The 23,637-nt window shown below is 39.6% G+C and overlaps 1 protein-coding gene across 2 annotated transcripts; it reads left to right on the top strand.

Moving 5' to 3' along the window:
- The first annotated feature begins 14,230 nt into the window (after positions 1 to 14,230).
- TBX22 (T-box transcription factor 22) lies at positions 14,231 to 22,361 on the top strand. Of its 2 annotated transcripts, none has more exons than XM_028101402.2 (8): positions 14,231 to 14,755; positions 15,374 to 15,554; positions 16,255 to 16,356; positions 17,737 to 17,911; positions 18,804 to 18,968; positions 19,341 to 19,405; positions 19,790 to 19,875; positions 21,742 to 22,361. In XM_028101402.2, the coding sequence occupies exons 1-8, from the start codon at positions 14,581 to 14,583 to the stop codon at positions 22,359 to 22,361; spliced, it is 1,569 nt and encodes a 522-aa protein (XP_027957203.1). In that variant the 5' UTR covers positions 14,231 to 14,580. The 2 variants fall into 2 exon arrangements, with proteins under 2 accessions (XP_027957203.1, XP_087885108.1); XM_088028982.1 differs by having other exon boundaries at positions 14,729 to 14,751; positions 15,215 to 15,554.
- The last annotated feature ends 1,276 nt before the right edge of the window (positions 22,362 to 23,637 follow it).

Below are 23,637 nucleotides of genomic sequence, written 5' to 3'. Positions count from 1 at the left end.
TTCCTCAAAAACTTGAAAATAGAGATACCCTGCAACCCAGCAATTGAACTACTGGGTATTTACGCCAAATACAAATGAAGTGGTCCGAAGGGGCATGTGCACCCCAAAGTTTATAGTAGCAATGTCCACAATAGCCAAACTATGGCAAGAGCCTAGATGTCCATCAACAGATGAATGGATAAAGAAGATGTGGTATACACACACACACACACACACACACACACACACACACACACACACAAACACACACACACACACACACTCTGGAATATTATCCAGCCATCAAAAAATTGAAATCTTGCCATTTGCCACAGCGTGGATGGAACTAGAGGGTATTTTGCTAAGTGATAAAAGTCAATCAGAGAAAGAGAAGTATCATATGATCTCACTGATATGAGGAATTTGAGAAAGAAGAAAGAGGGTCATAGGGGAAGGGAGGGAAAAATGAAACAAGACAAAACCAGAGAGGGAGACAAACCATAAGAGACTCTAATCTCAGGAAACAAATATGCTTTATGATTCAGCCCCAACAAAAGTGGGCTAGGATTTGAGAAATGGCAACATTTGCCAGTTTGACTGTTTTAAATAAATAATTCTGACATGTAGCAAAGTATCACTTTGCTACATGGAAGGGATGGGGTGGTTGGGTGATGGACATCGGGGAGGGTATGTGTTGTGGTGAGCGCTGTGAATTGTGTAAGACTGTTGAATCACAGACCTGTACCTCTGAAACAAATAATACATTATATGTTAAAAAAAAAGAAGATATCAGGAAGGGAAAAATGAAGGGGAGGGGAATCGGAGGGGGAGATGAACCATGACAGATTATGGACTCTGAGAAACAAACTGAGGGTTTTAGAGGTGAGGGGGTTGGAGGGATGGGTTAACCTGGTGATGGGTATTAAAGAGGGCATGTACTGAATAGAGCACTGGGTGTTATACACAAACAATGAATCATGGAACACTACATCAAAAACTAATGATGTAATGCATGGTGATTAACATAACATAATAAAATAGAAAAAATAAGTAAAAGAAAAGAAAAGAAAATCACTGAGTGTGGATACAAAGGAGGTAAGATGACAGAGTAGTAGAACCCTAGGCTTACCTCATCCCTTGAACACAGCTAGATAACTATGAAATTATTCTGATAATCCAAGAAATTGATTTTAGGACTAACAGAACAAAATATACAACTAGAGGGGAAAAAGAGGCCACATCATGGAAGGTAAGAGGTATGGAAATGTGATTTGTGGGAGAAAAGGATTGCTGGTTCTGTGGAGAGAAGGAAGCTCTGGTCATAGAGAGGAGAGAGAGAGAGGAGCACACAGGGGATTACACAAGGAAAACACTCCCCCAAAAATGTTGACTGGAAAAATGATTTTTGTGAGTTTTACAGTTAGTGGGGCTCAGAGACTAGAGTTTTAGAGGTCCATGGCATGGCTACTGTGGAACCTGGTGAAATTACAGTGCTCCTCTGGTGGAAGGAAGATAGCCTGGTAGTGGATACAGTAATCTAAAGATCCCCTGGGTTGCACTGGAAGAGATGGTTACATCTTCCTGGAGCTCATCTTGGGAGGGGTGGCATTGAATATTGGTGGACAAAAGTGCTGGCAGGTATCATTTCCCTCTCCTCCCCCTCAACATAGGTGCAGACACACCTGCTGATGGTGGCTAACATGGATACTGGCTCTTTGCTGCACTGTACACCAAAATCCACCCCTTGTGCTTTGGTGCTACTGCACTTCTGGGACAAACCTGCATCAATCCAGCAGGGTTAAACCTTCCCCAAGATGACTATCACAGGTCCCTGCCATGCCAGGCCCTTGAAGTTTGGAGTTCTAAAACTCAACCAGTCTGCCTCAGATAGAGCACAGATGCACTGCACTGAAGAAAGCCCAGACATTGTCAGAGTGAAGGCAGGGACCTGATGGAAACCTGGGACACACACAGGGAGATTGTTTGCTCTTCTTAGAAGGCATCCCTTATAGCATGGGACACGAACTCCCCTCTCTGGGACAAAGGAAGCAGCTGGTACCATTTCTCTCCCCTGTTTCTCAGCATAAACTAAGTAAACAGCACAGTGCCAAAAGTGGCAGGCTAAACCATTTACACCAAGCCCCATACCCCTGGGCTTTGCAGGTGCTGCTTTTCTAGGACAAGCTTGCCTGAGAACCAGAGCAGCAGGGTCCTCCCCCAGAAGACCAGCAGAGACCCGCAGCACACACCAGGTCTACTGACCATAGAGTTCTGCAAAGCTTCAGCTCTAGTGGAAATAATATCATGTCTCTTTTAACAAGCAGACCAGAGCACACCAAGTTAAAAATTGCCACACTCTGACCAAGATCCAAACACTCCCCACTCCAGGCAGAGAGAAACTCTGCAGAGGAACAACCTAAGGAATAGAGCAGCCAAAACACAGCAGCAGAGTGCACACAACATACATCAGAGACACCTCCTATAGTGTCAGGCTCTAGACAGTATATGACGTTTTCTTAATAAAGCCATGACTCTCAAGAGGAGGAAACATAACAGGCTTTCCTAACACATAAAAGACAGAGATCTAGACAAAATGCCAACACAAAGGAATTCATGCCAAAAGAAGGACTAAGAGAAGGTCACAGCCAGGGATCTAATAAAAAAAAATATATAAGTAAAATGTTTGATCCAGAATTTAACACAGCAATAACAATGATACTAGCTGGGCTTGAGAAAAGCATAGAAGGCACCAGGGGAAAAAAAAAAAAAAAAGAAGGCACCAGGGATTCCCTTACTGCAGAGATAAAACACCTAAAAACCAGTCAGGCCAAAAAAAAAAAAAATCTTATAACCGAGATTGAAAACTGACTGGATGTAATGATGACAAGGATGGAAAAATCAGAAGAATGAATAAGTAATACAGAAGATAAAACTACAAAAAATAATGAAGCTGAAAAGAAGAAGGAAAGAAAAATATTGGATCACAATGTAGAATTGGGGAACTCAGCAAATCCATGAAGTGTAATAAAATTCATACCATAGGGGTCCCAAAAGAAGATAGGGAAAAGGAAGCAGAAGATTTATTTGTGGAAATTATAGCTGAAAACATGCTTAATCTGGGGAAGGAAAAAGACATCCAAATCCAGGAGGTACAGAGAACACCCATCAAAATCAACAAAAGCAGGCTAACACCAAGACATATCATACTTAAATTTGCAAAATATAAAGAAAAAATCCTAAAAGCAGCAAGAGAACAGAAATCCCTAACTTACAAGAGAAGACAAATAAGTTTAGCAGCAGATCTTGCCACAGAAACTTGGAGGGACAGAAAAGAGTGGCATGATATATTCAAAGTGATGAATGTGGGGGTGGGGGGGAATGCAGCTAAGAATACTCTATACAGCAAGGTTATCATTCAAAATAGAAGGACAAATAAAGAGTTTCCCAGACAAACAAAAACTAAAGGAGTTCATGAACACTAAACCAGCCCTAAAAGAAATATTAAAGGATACTCTGAGTGGAAAAGAAAGACCAAAAGCAACAAAGATTAGAAAGAACAGAAAATCTCCAGAAACAATGACAAATCAAGTAATACAATGACACTAAATTCATATCTTTCAATAATTACTCTGAATGTAAATGGACTAAATGCCCCAACCAAAAGATATAGGGTATCAGAATGAATAAAAAACAAGACCCATTTGTATGCTGCCTATAAGAGGCTCACTTTAGATCCAAAGACATCTCCAAGTTGAAAGTGAGGGGATAAAAAATCATTTTTCATGCTAATGGAAGACAAAACAAAACAAGAATACCCATACTTATATCAGACAAGCTAGATTTTAAACCAAACACTCTAACAAGAGATGAAGAAGGGCAATATATCATAATAAAGGGGTCTATCCAACAAGAATATCTAACAATTGTAAAAATTTATGCCCTCAACTTTGGAGCACCCAAATATATAAATTAATTAATAAAAAATATAAAGGAACTCATTGATAATAATACAATAGCAGGAGGGGATGTTACCACCATGCTGACATCAATGGACAGATCATCTAAGCAGAAGACCAACAAGGAAACAATGGCTTTAGAAGACACGCTGAACCAGATGGACTTAATAGATATATTCAGAACATTTCATCCTAAAGCAGCAGAATATGCATTCATTTCTAGTGCACATGAGACATTCTCCAAAACAGATCACATACTGGGTCACAAATTAGGCCTCAAAAACTACCAAAAAAGAGATCATACTATGCATATTTTCTGAACACAATGCTATGAAACTTGTAGTCAACCACAAGGAAAAAAAATTGGCAACACCAGAAATACAAATAAAGAACATCCTTGTAAAGAATGAATGTGTCAACCAGGAAATTAAACAAATAAAAAAAATACACGGAAGCAAAAGAAAATGAAAACACAATGGTCCAAAACCTTTGGGATTCAGCAAAGTAGTCCTAAGAGGGAACTATACAGTCATACAGGCCTACCTAAAGAAGCAAGAAAAATCTCAAATACTCAACCTAACTTTACACCTAAAATAACTAGAAAAAAGAATAACAAATGAAAACTAAAGCCAGCAGAAGGGAAAAAAATAAAGATTAGAGCAGAAGTATGAAATAGAAACAAGCAAACAAAAAACTAGTAGAACAGATAAATGAAACTAGGAGTTTGTTCTTTGAAAGAATTAATAAAATAGATAACCCCCCAGCCAGATTTAGCAAAGTAAAAAAGAGAAAGGACCCAAATAAGTAAAATCATAAATAAGAAAGGAGAGATTACAAACAACACAAAAGAAATACAAAAAATTATAGGAAAATATTATGAAAAATTATATGCTGGCTAGGGGGTTATGTCTACTTCCACCATTGTTACTTAATATAATACTGGAAGACTTAGCCTCACAATCAGACAACAAAAAGAAATAAAAAAATCCAAATTGGCAAGGAAGAATCAAACAGTCCTTATTCATAGAACACATGATACTCTATGTAGAAAACCCTAGAGACTTCACCAAGAAATTGCTAGAATCAATCAATTGTTAGAATCAAAATCAATGAATTCAGTAAAGTCACAGGATACAAAATCAACATAAAGAAATCAGTTGCATTTCTATACACCAATAATGCAGCAGAAAGAGAAATGAAGGAATTGATCCTATTTTCTTTTTTTAATTTAATTTAATTTTATTATGTTATGTCATCATACAATACATCATTCGTTTTTGATGTAGTGATCCACGATTCATTGTTTTCCTATAACACCCAGTGCTCCATGCAGTACGTGCCCTCCTTAATATCAATCACTGGGCTAACCCATCCCCCCTCCACCCTCTCCCCTAAAACCCTCTGTTTGTTTCTTGGAGCCCTAGTCTCTCATGGTTTGTCTCTCCCCCTGATTCCCCCCTTCATTTTTCCCTTCCTTCTCCTAATGTCCTCCATGCTAGTCCTTATGTTCAACAAATAAGCGAAACCATATGATAATTGACTTTCTCTGCTTGACTTATTTCACTTAGCATAATCTCCTCCAGTCCCATCCATGTTGATGTAAAAGTTGGGTATCCTTTTTGATGGCTGAGTAATATTCCATTGTATATATGATCCTATTTTCAACTGCACTAAAAACTATAAGATACATAGGAATAAACCTAACCAAAGAGATGAAAGATCTGTACTCTGAAAACAATAAAACACTTATGAAAGTAATTGAAGATGACCCAAGGATATTGAAAATATCCCATATTTGTGGATTCAAAGAACAAATATTGTTCTATCCAAAGAAATCTACATATTGAATGCAATCCTTATCAAAATACTACCAGCATTTTTCATAGAGATAGAACAAAGGATCCCAAAATTTGTATGGAACCACAAATGACCCTGAATAGCCAAAGCAGTCTTGAAGAAATAAAGGAAAGCATGAGGCATCATGATTCCAGACTTCAAGCTATATTACAAATTTGTAGTGATCAATACAGTATGGTACTGACACAAAAATAGACACATAGATCAATGGAACAGAATAGAAAACCCAGAAATGGACCCAGAACTATATGGTCAACTAATCTTTGTCAAAGCAGGAAATAATATCCAATGGATAAAAGACAGTCTCTTCAACAAATGGTGTTGGACAGTAATACTCAAAAGAATGAAACTGGCCCACTTTCTTATACCATACACAAAAATAACTTCAAAATGGATGAAAGACTTAAATGTAAGACAGGAATCCATCAAAATCCTAGAGGAGAATAAGCAATAACCTCTTTGACATTGGCCTTAACAACTTCTTACTAGATAAGTATAAGCTAGGGAAAGAAAAGCTAAAATGGATTATTGGGACTTCATCAAGATGAAAAGCTTCTGCACAGCAAAAGAAACAATCAATAAAACTAAAAGGCAACCTTTGGAATGGGTGAAGATATTTGCAAATGACATATCTGATAAAGCATTAATATCCAAAATTTATAAAGAACTTATCAAACTCAACACCCAAAGAACCCACAAATAATCATTAAGAAATGGGCAGAAGGGGGTGCCTGGGTGGCTCAGTTGGTTAAGTGACTGCCTTCGGCTCAGGTCATGATCCTGGAGTCCTGGGATCGAGTCCCGCATCGGGCTCCCTGCTCAGCAGGGAGTCTGCTTCTCCCTCTGACCCTCTTCCCTCTCGTGCTCTCTATCTCTCATTCTCTCCCTCTCAAATAGAAAAATAAAATCTTTAAAAGAAAAAGAAATGGGCAGAAGACAGGAATAGACATTTTTACAAAGAAGACTTCCAGGTGGCTAATAGACACATGAAAAAATGCTCAACATCACTCATCATCAGGTAAAAACAAATCAAAACTACAATGAGATGTCACCTCACACCTGTCAGAATGGCTAAAGTCAGAAACACAAGAAACAAGTGGTGGACAGGATGTAGAGAGAAAGGAGCTCTTGTGTACTGTTGGTGGGAATGCAAACTGGTGCAGCCAGTCTGGAAAACAGTATGGAGGTTCCTCAAAAGTTAAAAATAGAACTACCCTATATATACAATGGAATATTACTCAGCCATCAAAAATAATGAAATCTTGCCATTTGCAAAGACATGGATGGAGCTAGAGTGTATTATGCTATGCCAAATAAGTCAGTCAGAGAGAGACAAATACCACTTGATTTCCCTAATATGTGGAATTTAAGAAATGAAACAGAGAAATGAAACATAGGGGGGAAAAAGAGAGAGAGGAAAACCATAAAACAGACTCTTAACTATGGAGACCAAACTGAAGATTACTGGTGGGGAGGTGGGCATGGGGATGGGTTAAATGGGTGATGAGTATTAAAGAGGGCACTTGTGATGAGCACTGGGTGTTGTATGTAAGTGATAAATCTCTAAATTCTACTCTGAAACTATTGTGCTATATGTTAACTAACTGGTCTTTAAATAATAACTTGAAAAATAAAATAAAATCACAGACTTGCATTGTACCTTAATGGCTGGCCTCTAGTCAATGCAGTTTTCCAAGTGGGAGAAGGTGCGTGCTGGGTCCATCCCAGGAAGTAGCGAGTGGTGCTCTGGCAGCTAGATGCCAGAACATCATGTTCTTTTGCACCCTGGCTCCAGGCCACTCTCCTCTGGACTTTGATGAGTTGGTGCTGACATTTTGGAATGAACCCAGCCTGAAATTCAGCTTTCTGACCACAGGCTGTCCTGGCCTCTTGACACTGTGACCAACTAACCAACTACTTCTTGTCTCACATGTAAAAGCCCCAGCCTTACTGGTCAGGCTGTGGGGTTTCTTTGGGGTACTTGGGCAAAAAAAAATCTTCTCAACATCTGCCTCTCTTTTTAGCTATCATTAGGCAAATCTGTCAAGTTAGGAAGGTGCAGCTGAAGTCATAATTATTAAATTTATCTTCTTCTACACTCCTGCAGGGATGGGGGAAGGGACTTTGTGACAGGGATCCTGAAACCTCTCCTGGGGCACTCCAAGTGGAATGTTAATGTTCTTAAAATGAACGAAGGCTAAACATGACTTGTCTTTTGTGTGTATGAAATGATACCATAAAGACCCAGTAATAGTCTCTCTCTTAAGCAGAGACTCTGCCAGAAGGCCTCCAGGCCCAGGAAGCAGGTGTTGGACAGGTTTAGAGAGCAAGGGAGCTTAAGGAGAGGGCTACTTGCCCTACTAGAAGGTGAGGACTTTGGTCTACAACTCAGCCATATCTGAGAGAAGCATATTCAAATGAGTGGCAAGTGTCTAGCACTGAGAGGTGACCAGAAGGTCTCTGAGCAGTGATACTTTCTCCTCAGGTTCTTCCCCAAAGAACTCCAGATCATTTAGCCAGAAAGCTTTTTCTCAGTTCTCCTTGCACTCACTTGACTTCAGTCCTTCACCCTCAGGAGGATGTCTGAGGCCTCAAAATATGGGACGTTGGCTGCCCACAGTGGGAAGAGGAGCAGGGTGTGCCAAGAGACACCTGTTTTTGTTTACTTATTCCTTCTTTTTCTCCACAGAGCTTTAGTTAGTACACTGTATTGTAACCCCCCCCTCCAACACACACACACACGCCACCTGCATTCAAGCTAGAGAAGGAGAGTAAAGAAGGCACCTGATAGTGAAAGGAGTGTCAAGGAAATTGCTGTAGGATGGTATGGCTAATTCAGTACAACTTACTCCTCTCCATGGACGCCTTCTAAGGCTATTGGAAGGAGGGAGAATATAAGACAAAGAGCAGCAGAGAGGGGGAAAGAGAGGACTAAACAGAAGAATGAGAAAACAAAAAGGAAAGAAGAAAGAATCATAAAGAAAGACACAAATTGAGAGACACAGAGACTGAGACAGAAATACACACAAAAAATTCAAGTAGCATGTCAGAGAGACATCAAGAAGGAGACACTGAGGGGCGCCTGGGTGGCCCAGTGGTTAAGCGTCTGTCTTCGGCTTAGGTCATGATCCCAGGGTGCTGGGATCGAGCCCCATATTGAGCTCCCTACTCTGCGGGAAGTCTGCTTCTCCCTCTCCCACTCCCCTTGCTTGTGTTCCCTCTCTCACTGTGTATCTCTCTGTCAAATAAATAAATTAAATCTTAAAAAAAAAGAAAGAAAGAGACACTGAGACTGAGTAGGAGGTGGGAACAGAAACCCATTGAGTCTTCTATTAGCAGATCCCTCCATAGCAGCTTTATCTAGTCTGGCTTATAGTTTCTGGAGAACTTGATGGAATAGACTGAGATTTCTGTCAAACCAATATCCTCAAATTGAACCAGCTCTGGTGCCCTGGAGGGCATAGACAATTCTATAGTGGCTCCAGTTTTTATCAATACGTCATCTAGAGGAAAACTGAACAGTGACTCTGTGCTGGATAAACTCACTAAAATCCCACTCAAAACTGAATTTTAAATCTTTTCAATGCCAAAATAAAATGATGGGGAATAGAGGGTAGAATTTCTGTTAAAAAAATCACTCTTGAGGAAAATGCTTACTGTCACCTTTTCTGTGCATATCATCAGACATTTTTACTTAAAATATAAAACTGTAGTCATTTTCACAGCACATACAAACACACATACACACAAATGCCCATTGTAAAATTTTTATTCCAGCCACAAAAGCTTATTAAAATATCAAGAGATATTCTAGCTAGTCCCTAGACAAGGAGAAAGAAATGAGGATGTGTGGGTCAGTAAAAATTACTGTAAAGTTTTAAGCTTTCCAAAATGGAAAGTAATGGCTAGGTTTCAGTTTAAACTAGGGACCACAATTTGAGAATGGAAATCAATTGTGAAAAGTGATACAGAGTGACTTAATATTTAATAAAATGCTAGAGACTAAACCTCCTAACCCAATTCTTTTCCAAAGAGTCACTGGCATAATGCCTTGAAAAAATTCATTAATTGCTTTCCATGAGAAATATGAATATGCGCAATTTAAATGACTCTGGATTCACAATCATAAAATATGAAAATATATGTGTATTTTAACTTTTTATCAACCTTTTTTTTAGGTGCTCTCGAGTCAAGTTTTAGGCTGGAGGTACAAAGTCCAAAGTTTAAATGGCAATTACTTAACTGCCTTCTCTGAGATGATTTAGTCAGTCCCCTAATTCAGCAGTGACCAGAGTGAGTTGCCTCCAGGGTATACATCGTGGTCCTGTGGACCCAGTTTATTAAAGGCTGGCATTTGTTTGCCAACACATATTAACCAGTGAATTTGCTCTTCCTTCATGCTCTCCTTCTTCCCCAGTAATTAAAACATGATGAATTCAGATATTGAGGTCCTTGTTGTTTTCAGTGGTTTCTCTTTTGTATCTTTCTTTTTGTATTTCTATTGCTTTATTATTAAGGCCTACCCTTTTGCCCCTTGGAAATACTGATCAGAGTGTCCTAACTCTGGAAATATTCATTTCATACAGGATCAGCTTTTTGCATGTAATGTTAATATAGGATCCCTGGGAAGGAAGATAGTGGGTGAAAGTAGGTTTAGATTATCTTTAAACATAGGCTGGGTAGGTGTTTGCCTACCTTTGGTGTTTTGATGGACTTAGGGAATATCCATCTACCTACTCCCAAATGTTTCCCACTATCAATATTTCTGTTGATGTTAGGTACTGAAAAGTCCTGATCAAAAACAGATCGTTATGAATATCGGGAAGGAAACTTTTAACAGTTTATTCACATACCCCGGGCATAATGGGGTGGGGTGCCAAAGTAAGGAGGGGAAAACATGTTGGAAATACCAAGGAGGAAATAAATAGAAATTAAATGGGCATGAAATTTGGGGGGCCCAGTCTATGAAGCTCAGGAATATTTCCTCCTTAGTGGCAGGATCTACTTCTGTTGGGCTCATGTCTGCCCAGATTATACAGAGCCAGAGGAAGGTGGCCCCACTGATCTGAAGTCAGGGTTTTAACTGTGTTGATGGCATGCAGTCATTTGGTGAGAGAGTGTGGTGGGTAGGGTATAAAACAAGCCTTTACCTGGTTTTAGAGAAGCACAATAATTTTTCTTAAAGAGTATTATTTTTTCCAACAATTAATTCATTGATGGAATAAACTTGGTATATCACTAGTCAAATGATCTGTGCTTGTGATATTTTGCTACATGTCAGAATTATTTATTTAAAACAGTCAGACTGGCAAATGTTGCCATTTCTCAAATCCTAGCCCACTTTTGTTGGGGCTGAATCATAAAGCATATTTGGAGGTAATTCTGATTTTTTTTTAAAAGATTTTATTTATTTATTTGACAGAGAGAGACACAGCAAGAGAGGGAACGCAAGCAGGGGGAGTGGGAGAGGGAGAAGCAGGCTTCCTGCTGAGCAGGGAGCCTGATGCGGTGCTAGATCCCAGGACCCTGGGATCATGAGCTGAGCCGAAGGCAGACACTTAAAGACTGAGCCACCCAGGTGCCCCTTTTGTGCATGTCTTAATTCACATGTCTATTTATGCCAATTAAGAAAATATTGGAATTTTTATTAAATAATTGCAAATTTATTGTTATTTCCTTAAAACGGGTTCAGATTTCATACTAAGAGCTCTAATAAACCATATATCCTTTAAGGCACACCTATATCCTCTTTATCTATATCTATCAATCAATCTATCTATCTTGAAAAGATTTGATTTGTGTTAACCACAAATTCATTTTTCCTTCAACTGATAAATTCTGTGTTTCTGGTTTTAACTTTTTTTTGGGTAATTCAAAATCAACATCTTACTGTACGTATTTTCCAATTGTCAAACTTCTTAAAAAATTATTCTTCTTTCTAATGTGGGTACCTATGAGTCCCAGGGCCTCCCTCCCTGCATGTTACATGTGGGTTGAAAAATCTCTTATAGAGGTTTATGAGTGTTCTGGTTAAAAAAAAGAGAATACTCAAAAGAGACTCCCAGCTGTGGGAAATGAATTACTGACATAAATGTATCTCCTTCATGCCCCCGGTACCTGGTAGCCCAGTGCTTCAGCAGCCCTGAACATATTGCAAAGCTGGTTCTGCTACTTGCAATAACTTTTCTCTCAGATAAAAGTAAACAGGAATTAACTACACCTTAGTCCCGTACATATGAGGGAGAGCTGAGCTCCATTTCTCCCAGTTATTTCATTAGATAGATACTGAAATGCTAATGGAAAAAGTTTAGATTACAAAATAAAAAGTCCTGGATGACTAAGTTATATGTGTGTTATAAATATTGAAGAATAAGTTTATCCTAAGAAAGGAACTTATATCCCAAGATACGGTATTTGTTTGATTTAAAATATCACACCATATAGTGGATAGTCTGAAATACTAGAATGGACATTGCAACAAACATCTTTTGCCTTATTTTTCCAGAAACCTGGTTAAAAAAAAAAAAAAACTACTAAGTAAAACCTTCCCTTGCTACACAAGGTAATTTCCTGCTTTTTAGCAATAAAATGAGCAATCATTCAAAAGCAAGAAAATGCCCGTATTAGGAGACAGTAATGCAAGTGGTACATTGTGATTAACACTCTAAATTTAACAAATGAACTTCTGACTTTTCTGTTTCTGAGCTGAGTCTTTTAGCTAAAAACATACAATAGATAAAAAAGTATATCTCTGAATAAGAAGGGATGGGAAAATGCATTAATATCATCCCTCTCCCCTTTAATGGCTGCAGAAAGAAACAAATGCTCATAAAGATGTGGCCAAGATCACACCCAGACCTGGCTATTTTTCACCCCAAGTGCTTTGTACATTGTCCTTGCATGTTGTACTTCATTCTGCCCCTGCAGGTTAAGGATAGTGTCTTTCCCAGCCCTGCATGGTAAGTAGTGGATAATTGATTATTGAACCAAACCATTCAGCAGCATTCAGACTGTAATTAACCCTTTCCATACTATCTGAGATCATCAGATGCTTAAAGTCATAACCAATTGCTTAATTGCTTGAAAATTGCTTTCCCATGGATCAGCAGGACATGCTCTCCCCCCACCCCACTCAACCACCACCACCACCATTATCACCTCACACTTGTACAGAAGGAGTTGAAACTAATAGGCCATAAGAAATCTTTTATTGTCAAACTCCAGTACTGAGATACTATCAGTTCATTCAGGTTCTATCCTATTTTTAACAGAGTTTGATTGACTTTAAATGTTCTTTGAACAAACATGTCAGAGGAGAACAGGAGAACCTTTCTAAACAAATACAAATGTCATTAGTTAGGATGCACTCTGCAAAAGAGTCCAGGGGTGCTTGATTTCTTATTTCTGATGAAAAGTGGATGACTAAGTCCCATGCATACAGGCAGACATCTCATATCTGCATGCATAGACATGCTCCTAGGAAGTGGTAAGCAACTTTCTTCCTGACACACACAAAAAAAGAGTGCTTACCCATTTTAAGGAAAAGTAAAACACAGCCCAGGAATATATTCCAGGGGACACAAATTATTTGAGCCAAAAATTTTAGGTGCAACATTGTTGGGAACAAATTTCAGGTTGGTGCTTTGCTAGTGGCCCTGGAGTCCTTAGGTTGTCTTTGATGATTAAGTCATATGAGTACGAAGACGCTGTGTATAGGAATATTGGGCTCCAGTAGAGGCAGGGCTTGAAGGCCCAGGTTAACTCTGGGCATTGACAGTGGGCATCTGGGAGTCTCCTGACCATGCAAGCTCTTGCCTCCCCACCTGGATCGATAGGATAGACTAGCACATGGCCCACTCAGTTTGAGACCTAAACTCTAGAACAAACTTGTCCAGAAAGCTTACACTCCTCTACTTTTCCACAGTGCACTTGTTGCAAAACAAAAGACCCAGATACACTTCTCTGAATCTGGTTAAATAATATTTGGACTTTGAAAAAGTTGCCTTTCGTGAGCAATTATTTCTCATATCTTTGAGTTTCACAGTTCAATGTAAAACAATAACTTTGTGTATCCCTCTTCGGGGGGCCTCTTTCCTGCCACCCCCAACCCTCTCTCCACCCCCACTCCTACCCGCACCCCCAACCCTACCTCTACCCCTCAGACTCTGAAGTGTCACTCATGATGGTTTTGTTTGTATTATATAGATAGATAGATGATAGATAGATATAGATAGATATAGATACAGATATATAACTTGACAGTTTCCAAAACAAACAGTGGACGCTGTGACCAGCCTGGTATTCACTCAGTAGGATGCAACAGTATCTCCCAATCCAAGCGGCCTGAGCAGCTATTGGAGGCAGGTCGGCTCCCTAAAAGGCCTGTGCTTGCCAATCTCTGTGCTCTGCCAGGTCCTGGAATCAGCGATTGAGGACTGATGGTCTGCACATGTCCACTGGGAGGGAGGAAACCACAAAGGGAAGGGGGACTAGACTCCAGAGGACTTTGGCTAAAGTTTGATCTTTCTCTACTTTCATTCTGTCTATTTAAAGAAAAAAATCACACACACACACACACACACACACACACACACACACATTATACACACACATACACTTTTTTTTCGTTGAATATAGATCCAGAAATTGTTTTTTTTTTTTTTTTTTAATTTGGGGGTTTTCCTGCTTTCCCTCCCTGCCCTGTCCTCTGCGCCCTCCCTCCCTCTCCCTCCCTAACCCAGCTCAGGTTGAAACTTTGCACTGCACATTCCCTTCACCCCCTCCCGGGATGGCTCTGAGCTCTCGGGCGCTTGCCTTCTCGGTGGAAGCCCTGGTGGGGAGATCCAGGAAAAGAAAATTGCAAGACTCAAGAGAGGAGATGCAGCCTGAATTGCTGGAAAAAGAGGGTGGAGAGGAGGAGGAGAGAAGGAGCAGAGTCGCAGGGAAAAAGAGCCAGCAGCCCGGTAAGTATTCCTACCGCAGCCCCAAAGCCCTGAGCCTGTTCCCGAGCATGCTGATCTGCAAGTCTCAGCTCCACTCCCGAAACTGAGAGAGGACTGCTAGCCCTGCACTAGAACAGTTTGGTCCAGCTGGGTGGCCACGTTTGGGGCCGCGGGGATACCTCGGTCACTTGGCTATAGGGGAAGCGTCAGAACCTCCAAGTTCAGTCCGTATTGCTGTGTGGTTCATTTGCGGTGAAGGGGAACTTCCCTACATGTTTGTGGAGAAGTTAGACTCTTCAACCTCCCCAAGCCGTGAGAGCCAGACGGTAGCTGTTTCTCCTCCGGGTAGGAAGCAGGCAGGCACTTAGATTCTGAGGGGATTCAGCCTCAGGGTCCAAAAGTCCGGAGAGAGTAAGGATGGGCAAATTTGAAGAAGGACGTTACCTTTCCCAGGACGCTACCTGGGCCCCTTTCTCCCCATCGGGGGGCCACAGTGGGTGTTGTGAGGAACTTGAGTATCTGCCTCCAAATTTCCCAGGGAAGAGACCAGGCCAGTCTGTTCCAAGACAGGCATCACCAAGAAGGGGATACAGGAACTGTGAACCTCTCTCAAACTCTTGGCGTCTCTGTGTCCAACAGAAAAGCGACCCAAGACTGAGCCCTCAGCAACTGCTTTCTCAGGCTATAGTGGCAGTGACAGTGACAACAGCTGCAAAAATCTGGAAGAGAAAGATGCTATCCAGGTGGAGCTTCAAGGATCTGAACTGTGGAAGAGATTCCATGACATTGGGACTGAGATGATCATTACCAAGGCTGGCAGGTTTGGCTCTGCCCAAGCTGTTTAAGGGATGCACACAGTAGGAGCCCATAAAATGTGGTGCCTCCAGTTTTATGCTCTGTATCTGTCCTTAGCCCTGCCCCCCACAGGCATTAGAAAGTTACTGCCTCTCAATAAATCACATTATTAGTGGCTCAGCTTTTCTTTCCTGTAGGCAGTGACTTCCAGAAATTCTCCTTAAAGCCTCACAGTTATCAGTGGAAGATATGCCATCTAGCAGGTCCCAAGCCTACCATCCCAAGCTAGCCTGGGGCAATCTGAGGTGGGGTTTTCTGCTTTCATCTTTTGCTTTGGGGCAGCATCACATCAGCTGGGTCATTTTTTTTTTTTTTGCATGAATCTTCCTAATTTCAGTCTTTCCCAAATCTGCTTCACAGAAAGTACCACTGAAAACTCAGGGGTCAGGCATAGTTTTTTCTCTACTTTCTCTTATATAGTTTTTTATTAATGGTGGTGGTGGGGAGTGGGGTGGAAAAAGCTTTGTAGTAAGAATATTCTGCTCCACTCAGCAATCCTGAACTTGTTCAATCAAGCATACAAACAACAATCAATATCATTCTTTGAATCTGTCCTAGAATGGGGCAGGTACAGTGAATTTCTTCACTTTTCATTTGTCCCGCACCCCATCCCACTCCAAATATCTCGAAAGGCACTAGGTCAGTGGCTGTTTTCTTTCCCACAGGCGGATGTTCCCCTCTGTTCGAGTCAAAGTGAAAGGGCTGGACCCAGGGAAGCAGTACTATGTGGCCATCGACGTGGTGCCAGTAGATTCCAAACGTTACAGGTAACCAGGCGCAAAGGAGGGTACTGCAGGCCAAGTCTGGGAATGGGGATTCAAGTTTATGGAACCTGAGAATGCTATATTGAAAGCTTTACCATAGAGGGTGGTATTGCTCTCCTATGGACTTTGGGAGTTGAATATTCTCACTCAAATAGAAGTTCAGACTGAGAAAAGCAGTCTTGCTTCTCTTTCTTCTCACTCCTGGAGCAGATGCCAGTTGGTGTTTCAGTGTACTCCAAACCCTTTGCTTACCCATTGTTCTGGCCTTGGCTGTGCCAGCTGTAGAGGGTATGGACTCAGGCAGCTTGGAAGGAAGTTGTTTGAAGGAATTTAGGGAGAAATGACTGTGCTTCTGGGGCTGCACTGGGCTCTGGGCTGTACTACCTTGACCTCAGGGTCCTGGAGTGATGTCTTGATTTACCATCTAATGCTAATTTAGCAGTTATTGCATTTAGGTCTATTATTTCTTCCTTCCTTAGCTTCTCTCCTGAAGTGGCGGCCAGGTCCTAGAAATTACAAATAACTTTTCACTTTGAAACAGGCTCCCTACTTAGAGCAGGCTAATAGTGGTCGAATTGATCTAAAGTCAAAAGGTCTTACAGTGCTAACATGCCAGATGCGCGGCTATGCCAGCACTTTGGCTTAGAGGCTATGGCGGTTGTGCAGGAGCTGCCCTTACTTGTGCTGTGAGTGTTCCACTGAACTGGATGTCTAGCCTTTCTAAGAGAGAGCCTGCATCATGCCCAGTGCTGGATTTGAGGGGCAAAGAGAAAGTGCAGCTCAAGATCCTACTGGAGCTGCAGCTTGTAAATAGAACAAGTTGTTTGCTTCTTGTGTTTGAGCTGGTTTGGGAATGCAGTGCACAGTTAAGTGGTTGAGATTAGAAACAGGGTAAAAATCAGCCCTGAGGCCTCATGGGCTAGAGTTTCAGGCAGTATTCTGATGTGAAGCCTTGTTGGTGAAAGGGTTTTGAAGGTCACTGGTGGAGGTGGGTTGGACAGACACCTTCCTCACCCTTTTGCTTTCTGTCTGATTCTGATGCTTCTGGCTAGAGACACAAAGATTTTTAGGCTGTCTCTGCACAGCAAAGTGGATTAAATCAATTTCTGTTGCTGTTTCTGTGAGGAAATACAAACCAGACTCAAATCCCATGATGTTATACTCGCCCTGGAACTTCATTGCATTTTAATGACATATGTTTGTATACAGTTTGCTTTTTGTCCCTGAACTCCCTTTGGAAATAAAGTTGGATCTTCTACTAGTTGCCTTTGGGACTAGCAGGCAAACCTTGGCCAATGCCATTAGAACTGGATCCAGCAGCCTTTCTCCCACACACCTGGCTTTGGCCCATTTCGCCCAAAGCCACACTCTGTGCCTTTTTAGGTATGTGTACCACAGCTCACAGTGGATGGTAGCTGGGAATACAGACCACTCATGCATCACTCCCAGGTTCTATGTTCACCCAGACTCACCCTGCTCTGGAGAGACCTGGATGCGGCAGATCATCAGCTTTGATCGCTTGAAACTCACCAACAATGAGATGGATGACAAAGGCCAAGTAAGTGTTTGAAATCCTTTGGACTGAGGAGGGAATGGAGGTGCCAAGGCATCATCAGCTTACATGTCACCCTGGAGAGGTGTGGGATGCTTCTCCCAGATGGTCTTTAGGAACTCTTCAAATTCTGGGCTTGTGACCAAAGTGGTTCCTGTAACCTTTGGCATCTGAGAGTGCTGGGGGTTGGGAATGGTGAGTGAAGGGAGTTTGAAGACCAAATGAGATTTGTTTAAGCCATAATGCCTGGTTTGGGAGTATGGAAGGGAATGCGCTTTGTGGAGCTCTCTTTTGCTTCTCAGCCTCCAGGTCAATCACTGTGGGCTCTGATTACCTTCTCCTAGATGAGCACCTTCTGTCTGACATGGTATGACAGAAATCTCCTCCACAACTCGCCTTTATGAAAGAGGTTATTTTCAGGTTACCTGGATCTTGAGTCTTCTTCCCATATGCATCCCGCTCCTGTCATGCCTGACCTGGCCCTGTGCCAGCCACAAAAAAAGAGAAGGAGGCCCCTGGGATTAGGAGGTGGGGTATGTCAGGTGGCTGCCCTTCAGTTACCATAAGCCCAGGGAACTTATAGCAGGCAGTCAGATCCTAGTTATACTTGGGGACATCACATGGTCACCCACACTTGGAAGCAGGAAAGGGCTTCATCTGGAAATGGAATCACTGCTGCCTAATGCTGCTGCGATGCTCCTATCTGGAAACCTCTTAGCCCTGAGCATGTCTTTCCAGAACAAAATGTCACAGAAAAGTCCTTGTGTGTGGCTAACTAAACCTTTCTGGTTTAGCCTCACTTTTGCATGTGGGCATGTTGGGGGTGCCAAAGAGATGAAACCAGTGTTGCAGACGGGAAGCCACTTTATAGGCAAACATTTGATGATTTCTCCTCCAGATCATTCTGCAGTCCATGCATAAGTACAAGCCCCGTGTACATGTGATGGAACAGGACAGCAAGGTTGACCTGTTCAGGATTCAGTCCCTGCCCACTGAAGGGGTTAAAACGTTCTTCTTTAAAGAAACTGAGTTCACCACAGTGACAGCTTACCAAAACCAGCAGGTAAGGACAATTTGGTCCCAGGAAAGCAGGGCTGGCCCCAGAGGGACTTTCTGGATAGAGGCAAGCTGCACTATTTGGATTGAATTTTCCACAATTAAAAAAAATATATCATAATCGTATTGCATTGTCATCAAGGCAAGTTTGATTATGAATTCTGTGGATCTTGTATTAGAAAGGAGAACAGAACAAAGTGCCAGGTGAGAAAGGAGGTAACCATTCCAAATTCAACTTAGCAATATGCTTATATTAGTTGAATGTGCCACATTACACATTGAAGTGTTTTGTGGTTGTTGTAACCATTAAACGCAAGGATGACAGTGTTATTACTGAGGACACTGACTTTATCTTTTTCTTTTTTTTTTTAATCCATAGATTACCAAACTGAAAATAGACAGGAATCCTTTTGCGAAAGGATTTAGAGATCCCGGAAGAAACAGGTAAGCAACATTACAATCGTATCTAATATTTATATAGCCTTTTTCACAAGTATTACAGATAAGGAAACTGTGGCTCAGAGACTCAGAGGCCTTAAGTTTACAAACTAGTAGGTAGTAGGAAAGGAATCTAGTGGTTTGTCTGTAAAATCTTGCCTCCTCCTTTTCCCTCTCAACCCACCTTTAAGATATTGCTTATTCTAGATCCCTGGGGCTTTTATTCAGGGAATAATTACTGTGAATTTTATTCAGCGGTATAGCTATAAAAGAAAAATATTTCTGGTATTGACCCCTAAAAACTATAATAAAATAACTTAAAAGTTTATATAAGTCATTATTTTCAGGAATTGAATTCTGGACTTGCTTAAAGTTGAATCTATTTTTCAGGGGTGTATTGGATGGGCTTTTAGAGATCTACCCATGGAGGCCTTCTCTCACTCTGGATTTTAAAACTTTTGGGGCAGACCCACAAAGTAAGAAAAGTTTTATTAACGTTTACTTTTAAATGTTAATGAAATAACAACAGTCAGAACCTCTGTAGCAAATCCCACACAAGGGATAAGTTCATGCCAGAAAATGTGTGTTTACAAGAAAGTTAGTGTATATTTATCTTGATGAGGAAGTAAGAGGCAAAAAGAGGGGGGAACTGGCTTGAAGGAAAAGAACAGAGCCATGGCAATGGTGGATTTAGTGACTTTAGGCTTCTTAAGTTATCATATATCCTGAGATCTCCAGATCTCGCCTGGATTATTCAGCATCTCACTATCTCACATTCTTTAGAATCTGCCTGTGGTATATTTGTGGCCTTATTTGCAAATATATTGGATATTGAAATAAATATGTTTCTCATAAACTTTCAGCACATGTTAAAATGATATCCATTAAATTTTACCATCACTTAGTTCTAATTTTCCTTTTACTGTAAGTAGGGAAAATAAATGTTGAAAACAACACTAAGTCATCACAATTAGTTTAATTGCCACAAGCATTAAAAATATTTGCAAGAAATTTGTTCTCATGTAGTGTGTTACATGATTAAATAATAATAATAATTAGACAATGCAAGCTTTCTGGTGGAAGAATGTATACCTTCATGTCTCTGGTGTTTAATAATAAATAAAAGAGTATTTGCAAACAACATAGAATTATTTTACCACTTTTGTCTTTATTCCATAAAGTTGTTTGTCTTTGAACATTAATGCAAGTTTATAATAGTGGAGAAAATCATCAACATTATAGTTACGTTGAATTTTACATGATACCATAACAATGAAAACAGTTCGAGTTTAATCATTTGGTAAAATATTTCACTGGATTGATTGTATTAATTTGGTCTACAAAGTTGCATAGAAAAATGTGAGCACTTTAATAGCATCTAGGCAGCAAGCTTTTAAAATATCCAGGTCAACATGAAGTGCACTAAAAATAAAAGAAAAAAAAAACTAAAAATGATCATTAATTGATAATTTAAAATACAGTTTTCTTAATTATTTAAATATCCAGATTGCTCTCAAATTGCAAAGAAAATGGGTACCATTTTTTAAATAATTTTAGAATGCTTAATTATAAAAGATATTTGCCACCTTGTTAATAAAGAATTAAGCTACGCCTACACAAAATAGTTAAGAAAAACAACAACACAAAGAAAAAAGGAAACACAAAAAAACTTGATCAAGTTTAGCCAATAACCAAATTTTTTAAAATTCAAACACGAAAATAAGATGGGAAGTCTAGATTATCCTGGACCTTATATTTATCCTTAACTTTAGTAGATGCTTGGCAAACATAAAAATCACCTGATGACATTATGATGAACTTTTCATTTTTATTTTGATATTTTTAAACTAAAAATGGTCTTTAACAAATGCACTTAAATGTCATTTTAGTTTATAAAGATTATTTTCATGTGTTCCAATATTTTTATCAGACTGAAGCTTTCTATAGAATCTCAACCAATTTCTTCAATTTAATCAAATACTCATTTTTGTAAATTTTTTAAAGTTTAAAAACTTTTTTTAACTTGCAAGATATAATTGGCTCTAGGTACCATTTATTTGGGCATCTTTTGTAATTCATTGGGTAAATGTCCAAGTGCCTAGCACAGTTCTTGTGCATGGTGAATGCTCAGTACATGATACATAATGGTAGTGTTAAAAGTAATAGTGGTAGTAGTAAAGGTATTCTTTTCAACTTTGGTCAGAGGAATGGACATATTCTTTCCCAAAGAGGTTAAAAGAACTGTGAACTCCCAGGAAAGAATGAAGCATGTTTATGGTCATTAGTACTCATTCATTAGGAACATCAAGTTCATTGTTCATTGACTGGATTGTCATTCACAGGTGGAAGCAGTGGCTCATCTCCAGTGACCTCTAGTGGAGGGGCTCCCTCTCCTTTGAACTCCTTGCTTTTTCCACCCTGCTCTCTGCCTACATTTCACTTACCTACAAGCTCCCTTGGAACGCCCTGTCCAGAGGTATATCTGCACAATATCAACCTGCCCCTTTGCTACAAGATTTGCCCAACTAATTTTTGGCGACAGCAGCCTCTTGTCTTGCCTTCTCCTGAAAGACTAGCAAGCAGCAACAGTTCTCAGTGTTTAGCCCCACTCATGATGGAAGTTTCCATGTTATCTTCTCTGGGGATCACCAATTCAAAAAATGGTTCATTTGAAGACTTAAGTGAGCAGTGTCTACAGGCACCTAATTCTTCCAATCAAATGTTGTATGGACTACAGGCACCTGGAAGTATTTTATCACCAAATCCCATTGTCCAGGAAGCAATTGGTTGTTCTTTCCATCCTTCCTATGGTTTTTATAGGTATAACTTCTCAGTGCCATCTAGACTGGTAAATGCTGCCAACCATCTCAAAGTCAAAGTGAATGACAATAACCAAGTTTCTTTTAGAGAAGGCAAATGCACTCATGCTTATTGGTATCCAACAATCAATCATTACCTTTAATGGAATAATCACATTCCTAAAACAATTACACATAAGCATGTATTTTCTTTATTTGTAGCCAAAGAAAGGTTAAGAGCTGTTCGGTTTTAAAAGCTTTATTATTAGAGGTATTTCTCTGTTATGCATTTAAAGTGCCTTATCAAATGTTCCTAAGAAGTTGCTATAGGTCAAATATGACCTGTAACGATCTCTGATTACAGTGGCCTTGGGCCTCAAAATAAGATAGTCAATAAATATTACTTGATGAGATAGAAAATTGACTCCAGATGAAACCTTTAATTATAGCGGTCAGTTTACCATACCATGTCAACTGCTTCTTACATATTGACAATGACCAAAAGAAGTTGGATTTAATTCCTGTGAAAGCAATGGAACAATTTTAGTTTTATCCATGAATATTATACTCATTGTAATTTTCTAGTAATTGTAGAAAAAATCATTGTTCATTTTTCTTATACTTTACTGTTAAAGAAGCTACTAATCTCAATTCTAAGGTACAAATAAGGACACAAATTTTCAAATATTAATTGTTGCAGCCTAAAGATCATTTAATCCTGAAGGAAAACAAAGATTAAATGAAAAACAAAATATTCTAAATAAATTTGATCTTTCATTTCCTTTTATTTTTGGATCATTCCCAGGTGAAGCTTATTTACTTATTCCTTTAACAAACCCAGTGTTTTGTACAGTTTTCAAAAACAAATTATTGTAGTTCTCCTAAAAAACTAATAAATTATTATTTTAAGGGAGATAATATTTTGGGTCCATAAATATGAAAATATCATTACATTTGTACTGTTTAATTCCACTCCTCTGAGTCAGTCATGGTAAATTGGACTAGACAAAAAGTAGCATAAATGAGATTTTATTTTAGTTTATGAAGTTGAAATGTTTCCTTTCACCTGGTCCTAAATTTTCTGAAAAAAAAATGTCAAGTATAACTTACATATAACTTGTATATCTTTAAAATAAATCGAATTTAAACTTTTATGCCACTAGCTCTACAATTTATTAAGCCAAGGCACTTCACATCACAATGATATGGCTTGACTTTTCTCAAACTAACCAAACTTCTAAACTGCTTTTTCTAACGTTTCCAACACATATTAGGAAGAGCATATTATTATTTAATTTTTCTCAAAGTGGTTATTCCCTCTTAAGTGTACCTTATAAATGTGATATGCATTAAGATTATATTCCTCTTCACTTCTGGGAATAGGGACAGAACATCACATGGTTACATTTAAACTGAATATTCTAGTCAAGATGAAATATT

The sequence above is a fragment of the Eumetopias jubatus genome, unplaced genomic scaffold (genome assembly GCF_037043125.1).
Source record: "Eumetopias jubatus isolate StellerSeaLion01/CBP00866 unplaced genomic scaffold, mEumJub1_p1.0 scaffold_11, whole genome shotgun sequence".
Classification (NCBI taxonomy): Eukaryota; Metazoa; Chordata; class Mammalia; order Carnivora; family Otariidae; genus Eumetopias; species Eumetopias jubatus.
Note: the sequence above shows the minus strand (reverse complement) of the source record. Positions and strands in the feature narration are given on the sequence as shown.